Here is a 17,061-nt window from a genome sequence, read left to right as displayed (position 1 = left end):
GAAAACATGCTGAATTCTCTCTCAATTTAAAATAAAAAATAATAAAAGATTCTGCCTCGTGCTGGTATATGCACAAATGAAAATGTCTCCTTAGCAACGAAGTATGTTCTGGAAGTAACCCAATATCAACAAATCTGTCTCAACATCTGCTTTATAGAGTTGATCCTATAAGTATGCACTTCTGGCTCCATAGTGCTAAAGGTCAATGTTATTAATGCTAACTGCAGCCTTGGGTTAACATATTCACACAGTAAGGATATCCATGTCATGGATTTGTTGATAACCATAATCCAGAAACAGCCTTCCACTTATGTTTTTCATAGGTTTTTCATATCACAGTTTCCTCCATTTACAGATTATTATCTCTGAAGAGAAAATGCTACACTGCCTGCCATTCATTTCTTTAAAAAAAGGAAAATTGGCTGCTGATACAAGTTGCCAGTGGGCTTGATTATTTGCAATATTCCCTCTGTGCATTTTGTGAAATGCTGGTAAAGAGTAAGGCTATTTGGATGAACTGGAGGCTGGATTCTGTTTGGAGTACATGAATCAACTTTCAGGTTATGCATTAAAATCTAAAAAACTCAAAGAACAATGATTAGCAAATATGTTTCATTAATTAGCACACTCTTGAGCAAGAGTTGTACATACACCATTTTAAGCAAGCTGTTTCAAAATTGAGAGAAACAGCTTTCATAACAGTGCTCCCAGTTTAATCCTGTCGATAGGAACTTCTAATGCAGTGGTTTTTCAGGAAATTGCCCAGCTTCTCAATCAGATTAGATTAGCAGTTTTTGAAAGAACAGTTAGAATAATCTCTTTTCAATATCTGATAAAGCAGACTCTGGTCCATGAAAGCTTATGGCATAGTACATCTGTCAAGGTGCTACAAGACCCTTGGTTCTCTCTTCACTAGAGAATAAGATCTTGTCTACTTTTTGCAACCTCCAATTTAAGTAAACAATGATCATGACAGACAGTAGACATTGTGTGCAGAATTCTCCAGAAACCCACCAGAATATATGAGAAACTATTAGCTTTAGGTCAGGAGGTCACAGATTTTTAATATCACTATAGTGGAAATAGGTGTCAAAGGGTATATTTCTCTAAATTTATAATCCTACATACATTACCCAATTCAGGGGAAGAAAATCCATTTTCATGCCAGTTTTTAACCTCTGTGGTTTAGATTACTACTTGAAAATGCACTGAAAATGGGATTAGCAAAAATGGGATTAGATTGGTTTTTTTGTAATGTTTTTTATTATTATTTCCTTTTATAATGTATATAAAACAGAGAAAACAATTATAATAGAAAAATATTTAAAGATGAAAAACTATACTGTAAAATAGATACATAGAATGAGTAGTTGCACATGAGTTAAAATAACAAAGTCCAGGTAAAGACTAACAGCTTTATCAGATCATCAAGTATTGTTCCAGATTTGCCAGGCTTGTGACAAGGGTTGTCTTGAAAATGAAGGTTACACTGTATATAAAAGGTGTCTGGAGATTCTAGCCCATGTCAGAATCTTAAATTATGTGTAATCTTCTCAATTATAGCTATATTCCAGAGTGAGTGGTACCAAACATCCAGTGTAATATTTGGGGCTGTTTTCCAGTGAGCTGCAATTACTATTCATGCTGCCAACATAATATATAAGAGCAAGCCTTTTGACATTGGTATAATCAAAAACCTAACATTAATTTTGGGCAATATTTTCTTTGGTAATATTTATTTCTGTCAAAATTAAATTCCAATAATCTTGCACCAGCTGACATTCCCACCATAAATTATAATATGTACCAAGTTTATTACAATTAGGTGATATAGAAGAAAACGTTTTTGACATTTGCAAAATAGTGTTATACCATCTGTGTGATAATTTTTACAGGGTAAGGCCACTGGAAACAGATTTTAATTGTTGTGCTTCCTAACCCTGAGAAGAATTTATGTGCCAGTGGATGAGATGATTATTATGTCCCTAAAAAGATGGTGTGGGGGGGAAATATGGTACCACATAGGGGAGAGAATTATAGGGTTTGGCTGTTAAGGCTTGGAAAGTTCTTACAGTAAAGCAGAATCAAGACTGACCCAAAATATTTTGATGCTTACGGTATCCCATTTCACATACTGAAGTTGATTGGACTGGTGCTTGAATCATAATTTGACACTGGGATGTGACAGTTTCTTCCTGAGAGCAATAGGCTAGTTTAGGAGGCGCAGGGCAGACTGCCCTCCAACACCTCAAACCGCCCCCCAACATTTGCAGCCTGAAGCAGTTGCCTCACTTTGCCTAAATATAGGGGCAACCCTGAGCTGAATCCTTATAATCTTTGCCAGATTGAACAGGCAAAATGGACTGAGTGACATCTGATGCTGTAGAACACGTAAATTTCCTGGAAATTATTATAATGTATATTGATTTGGCATTTTCATCCATTGCACCCACACACATTTAGTCCATCCTTCTAGATTCATTATGTATTCAAATATATTAAAATCAGTTGTGTTCTTGATATGATAGTGGAACAGAGCAATTGGACAATGAACAAGGAAGGAAAGCTAACACAAACTGAATAATGGAGGTACAGGGGCTCAGTCTTGGCTCTTACAGTTTTGGGATTGTCTTTCTCAAAAAAGGAATATTGAATTTGGAATATTGAATATGAAAGGCTGAACTTCATGTATTAATTTTAAATAACCATCTGTTTCTTGCAGGCCTCTAGTAAGAATACATTGCAGGTATACAACTTCAGTTCATTTTAGCAGGATTCCCTAGAAGTAGATTGCATGCACGTTGTTAGAAAAGTAGCTCTTAGGAAGTATTAAGCTCCAGGTGATGGGTGGTAAAATTATTCATCTTGCAAGAAATTTAATCATAATTGTAAACCAGCCCTCAGAAATGTCCAAATGTTTGTACTTAGGTCTCAGCATTTGTACATTAATTATATAGTGTTTGAAGTATTTCCAGGGATCATTGCAAGTTGAAGAATTTTACCACCTGGAGCTAAATGCTTCCTGAGAGTTAGTTATCAAACTGAACATGCTCCCAATCTACTTCTGTGGAATCTTGCCAAAATTATAGTATAATTGGGTGGACAATAAGGATAGCCTCATGCCTTTTTTCTGGAACATAATGGGAATTTTGTTAACTTGCATTGTTCTGCTTAGCCAGTGTGGTGTAGTGGTTAAGAGCGGTAGTCTCGTAATCTGGTGAACCGGGTTCGCGTCTCCGCTCCTCCACATGCAGCTGCTGGGTGACCTTGGGCTAGTCACACTTCTTTGAAGTCTCTCAGCCCCACTCACCTCACAGAGTGTTTGTTGTGGGGGAGGAAGGGAAAGGAGAATGTTAGCCGCTTTGAGACTCCTTAAAGGGAGTGAAAGGTGGGATATCAAATCCAAACTCTTCTTCTTCTTCTCTTAGAAAGTGTGTTAACCTTAGATGTATGACATAAGTTGAGGTAATGGCTTCTTGTTTTCATATTATTTCAGATAAAGAAAGTAGCACTGTATGCCTACAGAGTGGCACTCAGCCACGGATAATTGTAGCATCATCATCATCATCATCATCATCATCATCATCATCTTCTATTATTTATACCCTGCCCATCTGGCTGGGTTTCCCCAGCCACTCTGGGTAGCTTCCAGCAAAATATTAAAATACAATAATTCATCAAATATTAAAAGCTTCCCTAAACAGGACTGCCTTCAGATGTCTTCTAAAAGTCAGATAGTTGTTTATTTCTTTGACATCTGGTGGGAGGGCATTCCATAGGGTGGGTGCCACTACCAAGAAGGCCCTCTGCCTGGTTCTCTGTAACTTCACTTTTTGCAGTGAGGGAACTGCCAGAAGGCCCTCGGCACTGGACCTCAGTGTCCAGGCTGAACGATGGGGGTGGAGATGCTCCTTCAGGTATACTGGGCCTAGGCCATTTAGGGCTTTAAAGGTCAGCACCAACACTTTGAATTGTGCCCGGAAACGTATTGGGAGCCAATGTAGGTCTTTCAGGACTGGTGTTATGTGGTCTCGGCGGCCACTCCCAGTCACCAGTCTAGCTGCTGCATTCTAGATTAATTGTAGTTTCCAGGTCACCTTCAAAAGTAGCCCCACGTAGAGCACATTGCAGTAGTCCAAGCAGGAGATAACCAGAGCATGAACCACTCTGGCAAGACAGTCCATGGGCAGGTAGGGTCTCAGCCTGTGTACCAAATGGAGCTGGTAGGCAGCTGCCCTGGACACAGAATTGACCTTCCCCTCTATGGATAGCTGCGAGTCCAAAATGACTCCCAGGCTGCACACCTGGTCCTTCAGGGGCACAGTTACCCCATTCAGGACCAGAGAGTCCTCCATACCCACTCCCTCTTCCCCCCAAACAGTACTTTTGTCTTGTCAGGATTCAATCTCAATCTGATAGCCGCCATCCATCCTCCAACTGCCTCCAGACACTCACACAGGACCTTCACCGCCTTCTCTGGTTCCAATTTAAAACTGGAACACAGATGCATAATATGGCAGTTTTTCTACTGGGCCTGAAGAGCATCTGACTTAGCCAAAGGTTTAACTATGTGTTTCTGACTATAGAGGCTAAAGTGATGAATGTGATTTTTAAAAATTAAATCCGTTATTAGATCAGTCTATTGGGCTGTTCTCATCTCTCTTTCCTTCCCTCCTTCAAACATGTATTTTGCTTCCTCTTTCTCACATTTTTTCTGCTGCAGTGGTTCTCAAATTTTATTCTGGGAAGTTCCCTGGAGTTTATTGTAACCTTATGAGGGGTTCCTAAATTAAAAGATTAGTAGTAGTGAAAAAGCTTCTCTGAGGGATTATGGGTCAATAAACAGCTTCCCATCAAACATGACTTACTAGCAGGTGGTAGTTAGACATGTGAGGTTAGCAAGATCCTTAAACTGGTTTATTTTAAAATGGGAAATTTTTATACGAAAACAAATAAACATTCAAAACATCCTGATGTAAAATAAATCCTAGCAAATAAATCCTAGCTTTGGGATTGAGGCAGCTAGTTATAATGTTTTTTTCTTTTCTTTCCTCCAAAGTGTTCTACTATTGCAGTGTTTGTTACACTGTCACCATAGTCCTCATTATAAACATTTTAATTATGACCTTTCCTTTAGAAATAAATATGTTTTCTATCTGAACCTCTGGTCACCAATCTCTCTTTCTATTTTCCCTCAGAAGGCTCTCAAATGAATTCCTGTCATTTCTAAGGGGCCTCTGTCAGCAGCACCTGCTTTCTTCCCGAGGTTCTAAAAGGGGTTTCCCTCACTCAGTGCAGGGCCACCTCTTCTCAGAAGCCTGAGAAGGATTCCAAGTTACCTCACAACAGATAATATATTATCAGTTAAATGTCAATTTTATAAACCACATACAACTTTATAATACATTCACCTAAATACCAGTTACATAACAATGCTGACCCAAAATTACAGTTTACAGTTTAACTTTAGTGGCTGTACATTGTGCTACATGCCAACATGCTCGGATTAACATCAGAGAGGGCCCTGCTGCATTGTTCTTTCTACAGTCTGAAGTTAGGCAGCTATGTGAAAAAAATCCTTTATTGTTATAATGGCACCAATGTTATTGAGTGTTCTCCCCAGAGAGGCCTGCCTGGCTTCTTCATTGTTTAGCCTTTCCTGGTTAATGATACATTGCTTTTAAAAAGGCTTTTGTGGAGAGATGGCTAGTTGATTATTAGTGGGCACTGGTGTTTTTTCCCTTGTACCTGTCTATTAGGTAGATCAGTATTATTATCTCTAGAGTTACAAATGAGGGGAGGGCTTTAAACCAGAGGAAGTGGCTTGCCAAAAGCCACTACTGAATTAGTAGCTAAAGTGAACTTTGAAATGGAGACTCTGTGGTTCACAATTCAGATCTCTTATTCACAACTCTACATGAATGCATTAATGGAAATTGAACACAAAGAATTTCAGAACATAGTTTTTCAGCATCAGGTTTTTCATAGTTGGCTGGTTAAAAATGAAAGCAAAATGGATCCAATGAGATTTCGGGGTGGATTCTGATTTTAATGTGTATATAATAATGGTTTGTTTTTGGTTTGGTTGATGATAAAAACAAATAAAATGACAAATCCTATTTAGCTAAAAAACATGTTCAGCTGGATCGGATGCCATATGTTAGATATTCAGTTTAATTTACAATTGTTCTTTGAGCTTGTTTCATTATTTGAAGTTAGAATAGTTTAATGGGTATAGATGTTGTTGTTGTTTAGTCGTTTAGTCGTGTCCGACTCTTCGTGACCCCATGGACCAGAGCACGCCAGGCACTTCTGTCCTCCACTGCCTCCCGCAGTTTGATCAAACTCATGCTGGTAGCTTCAAGAACACCATCCAACCATCTCATTCTCTGTCGTCCCCTTCTCCTTGTGCCCTCCATCTTTCCCAACATCAGGGTCTTTTCCAGGGAGTCTTCTCTTCTCATGAGGTGGCCAAAGTATTGGAGCCTCAGCTTCACGATCTGTCCTTCCAGTGAGCGCTCAGGGCTGATTTCCTTCAGAATGGAGAGGTTTGATCTTCTTGCAGTCCATGGGACTCTCAAGAGTCTCCTCCAGCACCATAATTCAAAAGCATCAATTCTTCGGCGATCAGCCTTCTTTATGGTCCAGCTCTCACTTCCATACATCACTAAATGGGTATAGATACTGTACTGTTTTTCTGTGGTGATTCTGATGTGTGTAGCTTGTGAGCATATCTAAAGTGGGGAAAGTTAGAGTCCTCACACTGGTCTGACCAGTGTTTTCCTGATGCAGAACAGAATTTCAAATCCATTGCAAGAAGATAGAAAGGAGAAGGGGAACAAAACAGACTGGCCCATTGATTTGTAAGGTTTGACACCATATTGACTGAGATGCTGCTTCATTGTCACTAGGCCCAGACCTGTAGTGTAACCTGGAAGAAAGCAGTACACTGGAGATTCCATTTTAGGACCTAGTGAGTTTAGGATCACACCAAATGTTTGTCCTGTGAAAAAAGATAGTTATCTCCATCTTGGAGTCCCAACTCCATTTCTCATAATGGTGTATTACTGCAATTTCTATACTACATGGAATTAACAACGCTGTTTCTTGTTTTCTTTTGTCTTTTCTGCAGGAACGAGTGGAATATCTCTTTCTCATAATTTTTACAGTGGAAGCATTTTTAAAAGTAATAGCATATGGACTTCTCTTTCACCCTAACGCTTACCTCCGCAATGGCTGGAATTTACTAGATTTTATAATTGTGGTAGTAGGGTAAGTATTCATGGTTTATGTATGTGTTTCCTTTATTTAAACACAAAATGGGAATGAGATACTGTGTCTGTATGATGAAATTAAATACATTCTACCTTTTCAGGCAGGGCTGTGGTGCCTTTACAGAAATCTGGCAGAAAAAGCTTTTCCAATTCAGAGGTTGAGGTGGCTTTTAGAATCATCAAAGTTATCAACATTAAGGATAAACTTAAGTTTTGTTGGGTGAAATAAGCCTTCTTTGAGGCCAGAATTCACATGACATGGAAGATGAGTGACAGGACTTCCCTAACAATGTTTTATTTGTTCAGAGGAGGTTGTGGTTTCTGATTGGGGTTGCAGCTCTGAAAAGTGGCTCAAACTTTTCTTCCAACCTTTCCCTGATTTAGAGTAAACTTTGGCTATTGCTTCTGATTTGTTTGGAAAGAAAAAAAAAATCACAAGCACCACTTTGGGTGACATGGCATACCAAGGCTTTTGGTTTGTTGTTCCCAGTGCAGTGAAGTGAAGACTTTTGAGCAGCATGCACCACCAGTACACTGCTCATTCACACTAAATCTGAGTTAAACAATAACTATGTTTTCAAGTGATGTGGAAACCAGCCATAGCCAAGCGATCATGTGATGAAACCACATTTTGTATTATAATTTGCACAGATTTAGCTTAAATTAGGTTAAAGTAAATTAATTAGCACCTAACTTTCAAAGTCAGTTTTCAAAATACATTATTTCTAAGAGAGAAGATAGGGTAATAATGACAGCAGTAAATCTATGTGGAGCTATTAAATGAAAAACTGATCACAATCTTGGCATAAGTGCCTTTTCTGCTATAAGTGGGTCTCTTCAGTCATACTAATGAGTAATGATGACTGCATAGCTACTATAGAACTTTTGTCCCCTATTACTGTGTAGGCAATTCCAGATAGTAGTTCCTCCAGCTCCAGCACAGGATGAACCTCAAATAGGGATTATTTGACAATACATGACTTAGCAGTATGGTAGCTAGGGTACATTGATGTGCCACCTGTGCTAATTTGTATTTTAGGGATATTGTCTTGGTGAGTTTCCCCGCATACTCCTGCCCTTTTTCATGTTGATGCCAGCTGACTGACATCAAGATTTCCAAACAATAATTGATTCCTACTACTTTCCAGTATGCTGTGGAATCTCTAAAAGGGATTAGCTATGTGCAGTATAAACAGCATCACAGCTTTGCAGTGTTAATTAATTTGAAATAATCATGGAATCAGAAACACCCTGAAACCAATTCACTAGCTGTTTTAGGTGACAGATAATCTCACTGAGCATGCATGCTTATCACTAAAGTAGGGCATTTTAATGAGCTTCCAATGGGTTGTATCCAGTGTTGTCCTTCTGTTCATTAAAGGCTATTTGGTCAATCAACTTCTTCCATGAATGGAAGGAGAAAGAGGTGATTGTTTGCAACTTGACCCTTTCTTGTCAGCTCTCACACATGAGTTGCCAATTGCTGTATAGCTCAGTTGGTTAGAGCATGGTGCTGATAGCACCAAGGTTGCTGGTTTGATTCCCCTACAGAATAGCTGCATATTCCTGCATTGCAAGGGGTTGGATTTCCAACTATTATATGCTATAACTCTATTATTCTATCTGGCACACGTGGGAACCATGGCACATAGAAGGCTTTTTAGGTGCCCTTGGGCAGGCGACCCAAACACTGAACTTCTAAGTGATCTCTGTGAAATGGCAGCAGCAGCATTTGTGTGTGTAAAATAAATATTTTATGATCTCCACAATCAGGATGAGCAGAACATAACTGATTGTCCATGGTAAGCATAAGGGTTGTTGGAGTATATGTGTCTTTCTCATTTTGTGTTATGTCATGCTCTCCATGGCAGCCATTTTATGTTATGCCACACACATCCATAACAGCTCTTTTGTGGCTGGTGTCCATAGTACTCTCTTAAAATTGAAAATGTGCTCACCAGTCCAAAAAGGTTGGTAACCCCTGACCTACACTGTCCCAGAGAATTCCCTGACATTATGGTCACCAAACAGGATACTATTTGGTGCACCACCCAATAAGGGTCACAATCTGGTCTATGGGGTCACGAAGAGTCGGACACGACTAAACGACTAAACAACAATAACAGCTCAGTAACAGGACACCTTTGCATAGTTTCCTTAGGGCCTGGCCTGACTGAAGGCCCAACCCAATTATCACACTGCTTCTGATCTCAGCCTTTCTGGACCTCAGCTACTGACCAGTATTACCAGCTGTTGGTGCCACTAACAGCAGTAAAAACATTGTGCCATCAATGAGCCTGCCTAGCAGGGATGCTTTACTTCAAGTTCTGTTTCAGAAAGAAGAGACTGGTTTGCTTATGTTAGCAATATGAAACTGTACCGAGAAAAAGGAAGAGTAAGAAATGCAAGAAATGGATCCAGACCCAATAATACCCTTCGGAAGGAAGACACACTTAAAGATTTGTAGTTTTGTAACAATTATCCTTGCACTGGGACAAATGCTGCTTTTTTAGTAGCTGCTTTTTTAAAAAATGGATTTAACCTCAGATAATTTATGGCCTTTTTACAAGTGAACCATTAAATACTGCTTTGAGGAAAAAGTCCCTTTGCACAGGTTTCTGTCATTTGTGGTTCGAGGACCCGACCCCCGCAATGTGAAATAAATACACAAGGACACGTGATATAAGGTTAATGGGCAAGAAAAGGCCACAACTTTATTGATTACAGCAGTGAAAAGGTATTGGCTTAGGCATTGGATGTCTAAAACAAGGGGGTTTATTCACCAGTAGGTGGAGCCTGTTGATGCTAATCCAACTATAGGCTCTCCTCTGATGTCACCAGGGGTCGTGCCATGGCCTCCCGCCAAGCAGGCATCAGACAAAGTACACGACCGCCAGATTCCTTTAACGGAATACCCAAAAATTGAAGGCATAGGCGATGGCCACACCCAGCCCTTCGACACACCACAACACATTATTCCAATGCCTAACCTACCCACCAATACCACAAAAAGTTGTGACGATTGCTACGAGGTAGGCGAAAAACCAAAAAGCCTAATGCCAAATGGAAAAATTCCTACCAGGCCCCCTAGACAACCAGGGCAACCAACCTAAGGTCCATAGCAAGGCCAAAGAACAAAGACCCTGAGCTAAAAGGGAGTGGAGGGTGGGTGACTCGCGACGAGAGGACGGAGAAGAATGAGGCCGAGGAGAGGCTGGCACCGCCGCAAAAGGCTGCTGAACACGCCCCCTCGAAGGCACCTGGTTGGATGCCTGCCGAGGGGGCGTGGGCGCCAGCCAGGTGAGAGGAGGAGGCAGGGGGCTAGTGCCCCCTGCTAGGGGCGGTGCTCAGGCTCCCGCCCACAACCACTCCCCTCTCTTCCAGGGAGGAGAGTCTTAAGCTGTATATAAGTGTTACTAGCTGAGCGAAGGGATCAGACGTCGGTCTAATGAGACAGAAAATCTTGAACTGGTTATCATAGTCAAAACACTGCTTTACTTTTTAAGTTTGTTTTTCTTTTCTTCTCGAAAATGGATAACATTAAACTGTAGATTTAAGATCTTAAGAGGACACAATTTAATTGTAAGAAAACAGAATGATACTGTTCGGACTTAATATTACAGTATAGACAAAACTAATACCATGTTTTTGGAAAGATGATTAGCCATACATTTAACAACAGAGAAATACAGCAGAGACAGTTATTCACCCACTAACTCATGGGTATTAGTAAGATAATTAATTATAGCCGATCCTCTAGAGTCCCATGTGTGTAGAGTCTGTAGGGCTTGTAGATAAAGGTCCCCAATAGTAGAGTTTAAATCTTAATAAACTTTGTAAGATAGCAAAAAGTCATTTCAGGCTGGTTCTATTTTGCGAATGGGATTCATTCACATGCTGGTAAAATTGGGTTGTTGTAAGTTTTGTTTTCTTATTTTTTGTTTTTTGTTTTTACATTGTTTTTATACTTTATTGTGATCTACCCAAATAACTGTATGTTATGGGGCAGGTGGCGCTGTGGTCTAAACCACTGAGCCTCTTGGGCTTGCTGATCAGAAGGTTGGCGGTTTGAATCCACATGACTAAGCTCCTGTTGCTCTGTCCCAGCTGCTGCCAACCTAGCAGTTCAAAAGCAGTTCAAAAGCTTTAGGTACTGCTGCGGTGGGAAAGTAAACAGTATTTCTGTGTGCTCTGGCTTCCGTCACGGTGTTCCATTGCACCAGAAGCCGTTTATTCATGCTGGCCACATGATCCAGAAAACTGTCTGGGGACAAATGCCAGCTCCCTCAGCCTGAAAAGCAAGATGAGCACTACAACCCCATAGTCAGCTTTGACTGGACGTAACCGTTCAGGGGTCCTTTACCTTAACTTTATGGGATGGCATATACATGTTGATACATATATAAATAAGGGGTGTGTGTGGCATCTGTAGTTATCTCTGTAATCTAATTATATCTGATAAATGCAACCTGACTCTTTTACCCTCAGCCCCATCAATGGCCAGCCCTTTCCATTGGCCTGCCTAGCCCCAACCGCCTTTCCTCTCTCAGACTCCATCACTTTGCATAGTATGGGATGTTGAGAGAGAATTATACCCTCCTATTGTTCTATTATTTGTTTAGTAATCACCTTGGTTTCGCCTCATTGATTCATCTTCACTTTTATTCCCTTTTCCCTAATGTGAAGATTATAACTGAGAGCAGAGACTTATTTAAGTTTTTTGTACAGCACCTAGGAATTTCAGGCATAAAAAAATGTATTTTGGGCAGCAGCTCCCCAGTTTTAGAAAGACCTCATCAGCGAGGCTATCTCACATGTCCATTGATTTATTTTCAGCTTCGGGCAATGACCTTGTTTATTTACCCAGGCCTTTAAAAATAATTCTATTAATATTTCACTGTGGTTTTAGGATGTTGTTTTAGCTCTGTGAAGAGAATTTTGTGACTCTGTATTACATTTTATGCTTGTGGCTGAAATTGTGTTTCCCTCTGGTCTGTTATTGTTTTGTTTTACAGAATCTGGGGGCTGCTATTTGATTGGTTTTATTGGATTGGGATTTTAGGGCTTTGACAACAGTGTCACTCAGCTGATGGTATGGCTTCCATCATTGAAACGAGGAGGGAAGACTTTGTCCACAATTTCCACTACCTCTGTAGCCCTAAATCTTCTCTAGGGGGTCCCCCAACCCCCTGAAGCAGATTTGAGGTGAGTGAGAGTGGGACGGGGAGAGAGAGAAGAATCACTGAAAATTGTTGCTCTCCTGTTCCACTTTACCATCAGCTGAGTGGCTCTATAGAATACAACCTTTAATTTTTTGTAATTGTTCGTTGCCTAGGTTATGGGTAGGCATAAGAGGAACTCAGTTTCACTCTCTTTGTTTCTCATTTTTCCATTCTTAAGTTTTCTACATTTCCACATATATTTAGCATTTTTAAAACAGTCTTCATGAAAATATTTCTGCATTTAGATACGAATTTCAGACAAATATACACATATGCATTTGTTTAGTCTATTTTCACTAATAAATGCATTTTTATGCACACTTTACCTCAGTGTATGCCTCAGTATATGTTATACATATTGGCTGAAGAATTGCACTGTAAAATTTGGAGATTGCAAATTTCAAAGGATGGCTGTGTTTCAGTTCACATATTGTTTTGGAAAGTGCAAATTAGCTAGCTTTGCTTTTAAATGCAAACTGAATTCAGTTTCTCCTCTATCACAAGTTACGGGATGACTGATCATTGCGGGGGGAGGGAAATAAAGGAAAAGCCACTGGAAATGTACCTAGGAGATATTGTGAGTGACATCCCATATTTAGCTCATTTGTTTTCCATGTGTGGAGGAGAAAGAGTTCCTTTCAAAATACAACAATGGAAGATGGATCATCTTAAGGAAAATGGAAAGCAGCATGTCTTCACAACGAGAGACGATTGAGATGTATGACTGAAAATGAGGCTTCTACTCTTTTTTCATGATATGCCTAGTGAGGGAACAGTCACCATGATTTTTACTGCAGGAAATTTTTTGAAAGAATGCTGTGCAAAGTGTAAGATGGGTACACTTGCATGGCTGGGAACAAGCTTTCTATAGTATTTCCATGTGATGCAGAGACTGCACAGAGCAGATGAGAAGGGATGTCTCCAACCATAATTGGTCTATAGCAAAGATCTTCCATTTGACAGTCCACATTACATGTTAACATGAACATAATAGCTAATACCACCCTGGGCTTGGCAAGCTTCCTTCTATGAATTTGCGGGCAAGATTCTGGTTTTGGAGAGATTTTAGTAAAGCTGTAAAACACTATCAGAGAAACCTTTTGCAGTGAACTCTCCTTCACAGGCTCCCAGAGGACTGGGACGACTGCAGACATGTCACTCATCATCTGGTGAGAGGATTATGTTTAGCAGAGGAGCAGAAATATTTGAATAGGAAACAGAACACGTTCCTAATGCTTGTTCACTGGACTGTAAGAAATATGCAGAGCCAAATTTGGCATCTGCTGTCTTTTTGAGCACCATCTAATTACAAAACAAAAAACCCAAAATTTTTGTGCAAGATTATTCTAATAATTCATGAAGGAGATTTATAATTTTAAAGGTGCTTTAAAAGCTTTATGCCTTTTGTCCTTACAACAACCCTGTGGTGTATGCCATTATTATTTCCCTTTCAGATATTAGATAATTCTAAATACATTTACTTGGCAGCAAATCCACTGAGTTAAGTGGGACTTGTTTGCTGATAAGTATGTTTGGGATTAATCTAAGGGTGAGCAAATTACTATAAAACTCTTTAGTAAACTGAGCAAGTAACTGAACCAATTCCTTAAAGGTATTTTATACATTTTACTCCCTGGTTTTGAGAGCCTGTAGTGTCTAAGCATATGTGCCCATCTACTTTTCTGTGTGTATTCAAGTCTTCCTTCTCATACACTATTACAGCCCAATGTATTTACATTAATTAATATGCTAGTAACACCAGAGAGTTACCAGTGTGGTGTAGTGGTTAAGAGCGGTAGACTCGTAATCTGGTGAACCGGGTTTGTGTCTCCGCTCCTCCACATGCAGCTGCTGGGTGACCTTGGGCTAGTCACACTTCTTTGAAGTCTCTCAGCCCCACTCACCTCACAGAGTGTTTGTTGTGGGGGAGGAAGGGAAAGGAGAAAGTTAGCCGCTTTGAGACTCCTTCGGGTAGTGATAAAGCGGGATATCAAATCCAAATTCTTCTTCTTCTGAAGGTGGCTGTGAAGCCTTGCAATCCTTCATAGAATCATAGAATAGAATCATAGAGTTGGAAGAGACCACAAGGGCCATCGAGTCCAACCCCCTGCCAAGCAGGAAACACCATCAGAGCACTCCTGACATATGGTTGTCAAGCCTCTGCTTAAAGACCTCCAAAGAAGGAGACTCCACCACACTCCTTGGCAGCAAATTCCACTGTCGAACAGCTCTTACTGTCAGGAAGTTCTTCCTAATGTTTAGGTGGAATCTTCTTTCTTGTAGTTTGGATCCATTGCTCCGTGTCCGCTTCTCTGGAGCAGCAGAAAACAACCTTTCTCCCTCCTCTATGTGACATCCTTTTATATATTTGAACATGGCTATCATATCACCCCTTAACCTCCTCTTCTCCAGGCTAAACATGCCCAGCTCCCTTAGCCGTTCCTCATAAGGCATCGTTTCCAGGCCTTTGACCATTTTGGTTGCCCTCCTCTGGACACGTTCCAGTTTGTCAGTGTCCTTCTTGAATTGTGGTGCCCAGAACTGGACACAGTACTCCAGGTGTGGTCTGACCAGAGCAGAATCCTTAAGCCACTTCAGAGCCCAAACAGCAGTTGTGGGTTGCTATTAACTAATTTATTATCTGATTTATGCCTAATTATATTTAAGTACATATTTATATTTACTCAAATGTAATGCATGCAATTTTTGGCCAGATTACGTCATGAAAATTAGTGTGTGCATTAGATTTGATAGTTCATTGCATTCGAGTAAATACGGTATTTAATGTTTAACTTTGAACACTATTCCATTAATTGCTCTGGATTGAGAGACTTTTTGCTGATGCACATTATATTCACCAGCAAATACTTTTTTGGTTTCAAGGTTTTGAAAATTGAGGTGCACATTAGACTTGATGGCACATTACATTTGAGTAAATATGGTATTTTTAGGTCCCTTTTAGGGCAAAGCACTCACAAGGCCCCTTACATAAAAATCAATAAGGTAAAGGTAAAGGTACCCCTGCCCGTACGGGCCAGTCTTGCCAGACTCTAGGGTTGTGCGCTCATCTCACTCTATAGGCCGGGAGCCAGCGCTGTCTGCAGACACTTCCGGATCACGTGGCCAGCGTGACAAGCTGCATCTGGCGAGCCAGTGCAGCACACGGAACGCCGTTTACCTTCCCGCTGGTAAGCGGTCCCTATTTATCTACTTGCACCCGGGGGTGCTTTCGAACTGCTAGGTTGGCAGGCGCTGGGACCGAACGACGGGAGCGCACCCCGCTGTGGGGATTCGAACCGCCGACCATGTGATCGGCAAGTCCTAGGCGCTGCGGATTTACCCACAGCGCCACCCCCGTCCCACAAAAAAATCAATAGTAACACAAAAATATAGCATACATAATATTTCAGTTAAGTATTCAGCTATTCCAGATTATCTATCTGTAAACTGAAATGTGAAAAAGGTGAAAAGTAAAGAGCAAATGGTTGCATTTATGTGCATTTTATAGGCAGATTCATCCCCCCCCCATTTTTCTCTTGTGTTCTTTGCAATATATGCAATATATTAAAAAGCTGCAGTAATTTTTCTTCCTTTTATTTTTATCCATGCTGTCTACTAATCATTTGTTTCCTCTTTCCATTTTCTTCCACCCAAGGCTTTTTAGTGCAATTTTAGAACAAGCAACCAAAGCAGATGGGGTAAATTCAATAGGAGGCAAAGGCGCCGGATTTGATGTCAAAGCACTTCGGGCTTTCCGAGTATTGCGTCCCTTACGGCTGGTATCTGGAGTTCCTAGTAAGTAACTAAATCCAACTTCTCTCTCTCTCTCATTGTTGTTGGGTTTTTTCAATAGAAGATGTAAATATTGTGAGATGCTGCTGTTGCTGAAAGAGATGTGTACTAAGATGTTCAAGCACTTGACATGATAATGGATTTCAGGTTGGAAGATAAAAGAAGGGGCAAGGAATATACTGCACATGCTTCTGGTTATCCTTAACACTTATAAAGAATAGAATCCAGTGTGAGATAACAGAGAGGGAAAGATACAGGCAGGCTTTATGAGAGAGGAGTTGCTGCACAGGCCATATGTGATTGAGCTATCGCTAAATAATATGAGGTAATAGATCAGTTTAAAACAACAAGAAATGAATACATAATCAATGTAATGAAACTAGTATGAATTAAGTCAATCTAAGAACTGGATTGCTGACTCTGAAATAGATGTCTGTTAATAATCTCACATATGGCTGGCTTGATGAAGAAGCTCTCACAGTGACTTAAATGCCTGTTCTCTTGAATGGCAATTGTATTTCCCTGCATTTCCCAGAAGGCTAGGATTCTGATCACATCTGGACAATCTTTTGTAATGAAGTAATATGATAGAGATATCATTTCCTGTGGTGTGCACGCTTTGTTTTTTTGTCCAATGCCATGCCATGCCAAACAATGGATGGGGGGAGAAACACTGCAATAACTCCATAAACCTGTGACCAGAGCTGTGTACTCATTGTGAGAAATAATGCCTCCATCTGGGATGGTGTCAGTATCCAGAAGGGTGCACTGAT

General features: G+C 40.4%; 1 protein-coding gene across 3 annotated transcripts in view; it reads left to right on the top strand.

Annotated features, from left to right (window-relative positions):
- Nucleotides 1-17,061, top strand: part of CACNA1C (calcium voltage-gated channel subunit alpha1 C) — a gene marked incomplete at its 5' end in the record, with an annotated part of 472,020 nt that overhangs the window by 247,663 nt on the left and 207,296 nt on the right. Inside the window, 3 exons of one of the 3 annotated variants that reach the window (XM_081209741.1) lie at nt 5,276-5,363; nt 7,133-7,272; nt 16,152-16,291. Coding sequence is in view for 2 of the 3 variants with exons in the window: in XM_081209740.1 (XP_081065866.1) it covers nt 5,870-5,977; nt 7,133-7,272; nt 16,152-16,291 (388 nt within the window). Of the gene's footprint in view, nt 1-5,275; nt 5,364-5,798; nt 5,978-7,132; nt 7,273-16,151; nt 16,292-17,061 lie in introns of those variants that run through there. The other 2 variants (XM_081209740.1, XM_081209739.1) reach the window with 2 other exon arrangements.

The sequence above is a fragment of the Podarcis bocagei genome (assembly GCF_964188305.1).
Source record: "Podarcis bocagei genome assembly, chromosome: 10".
Taxonomy (NCBI): Eukaryota; Metazoa; Chordata; class Lepidosauria; order Squamata; family Lacertidae; genus Podarcis; species Podarcis bocagei.
This window is presented reverse-complemented; position numbering and strand designations above follow the sequence as displayed.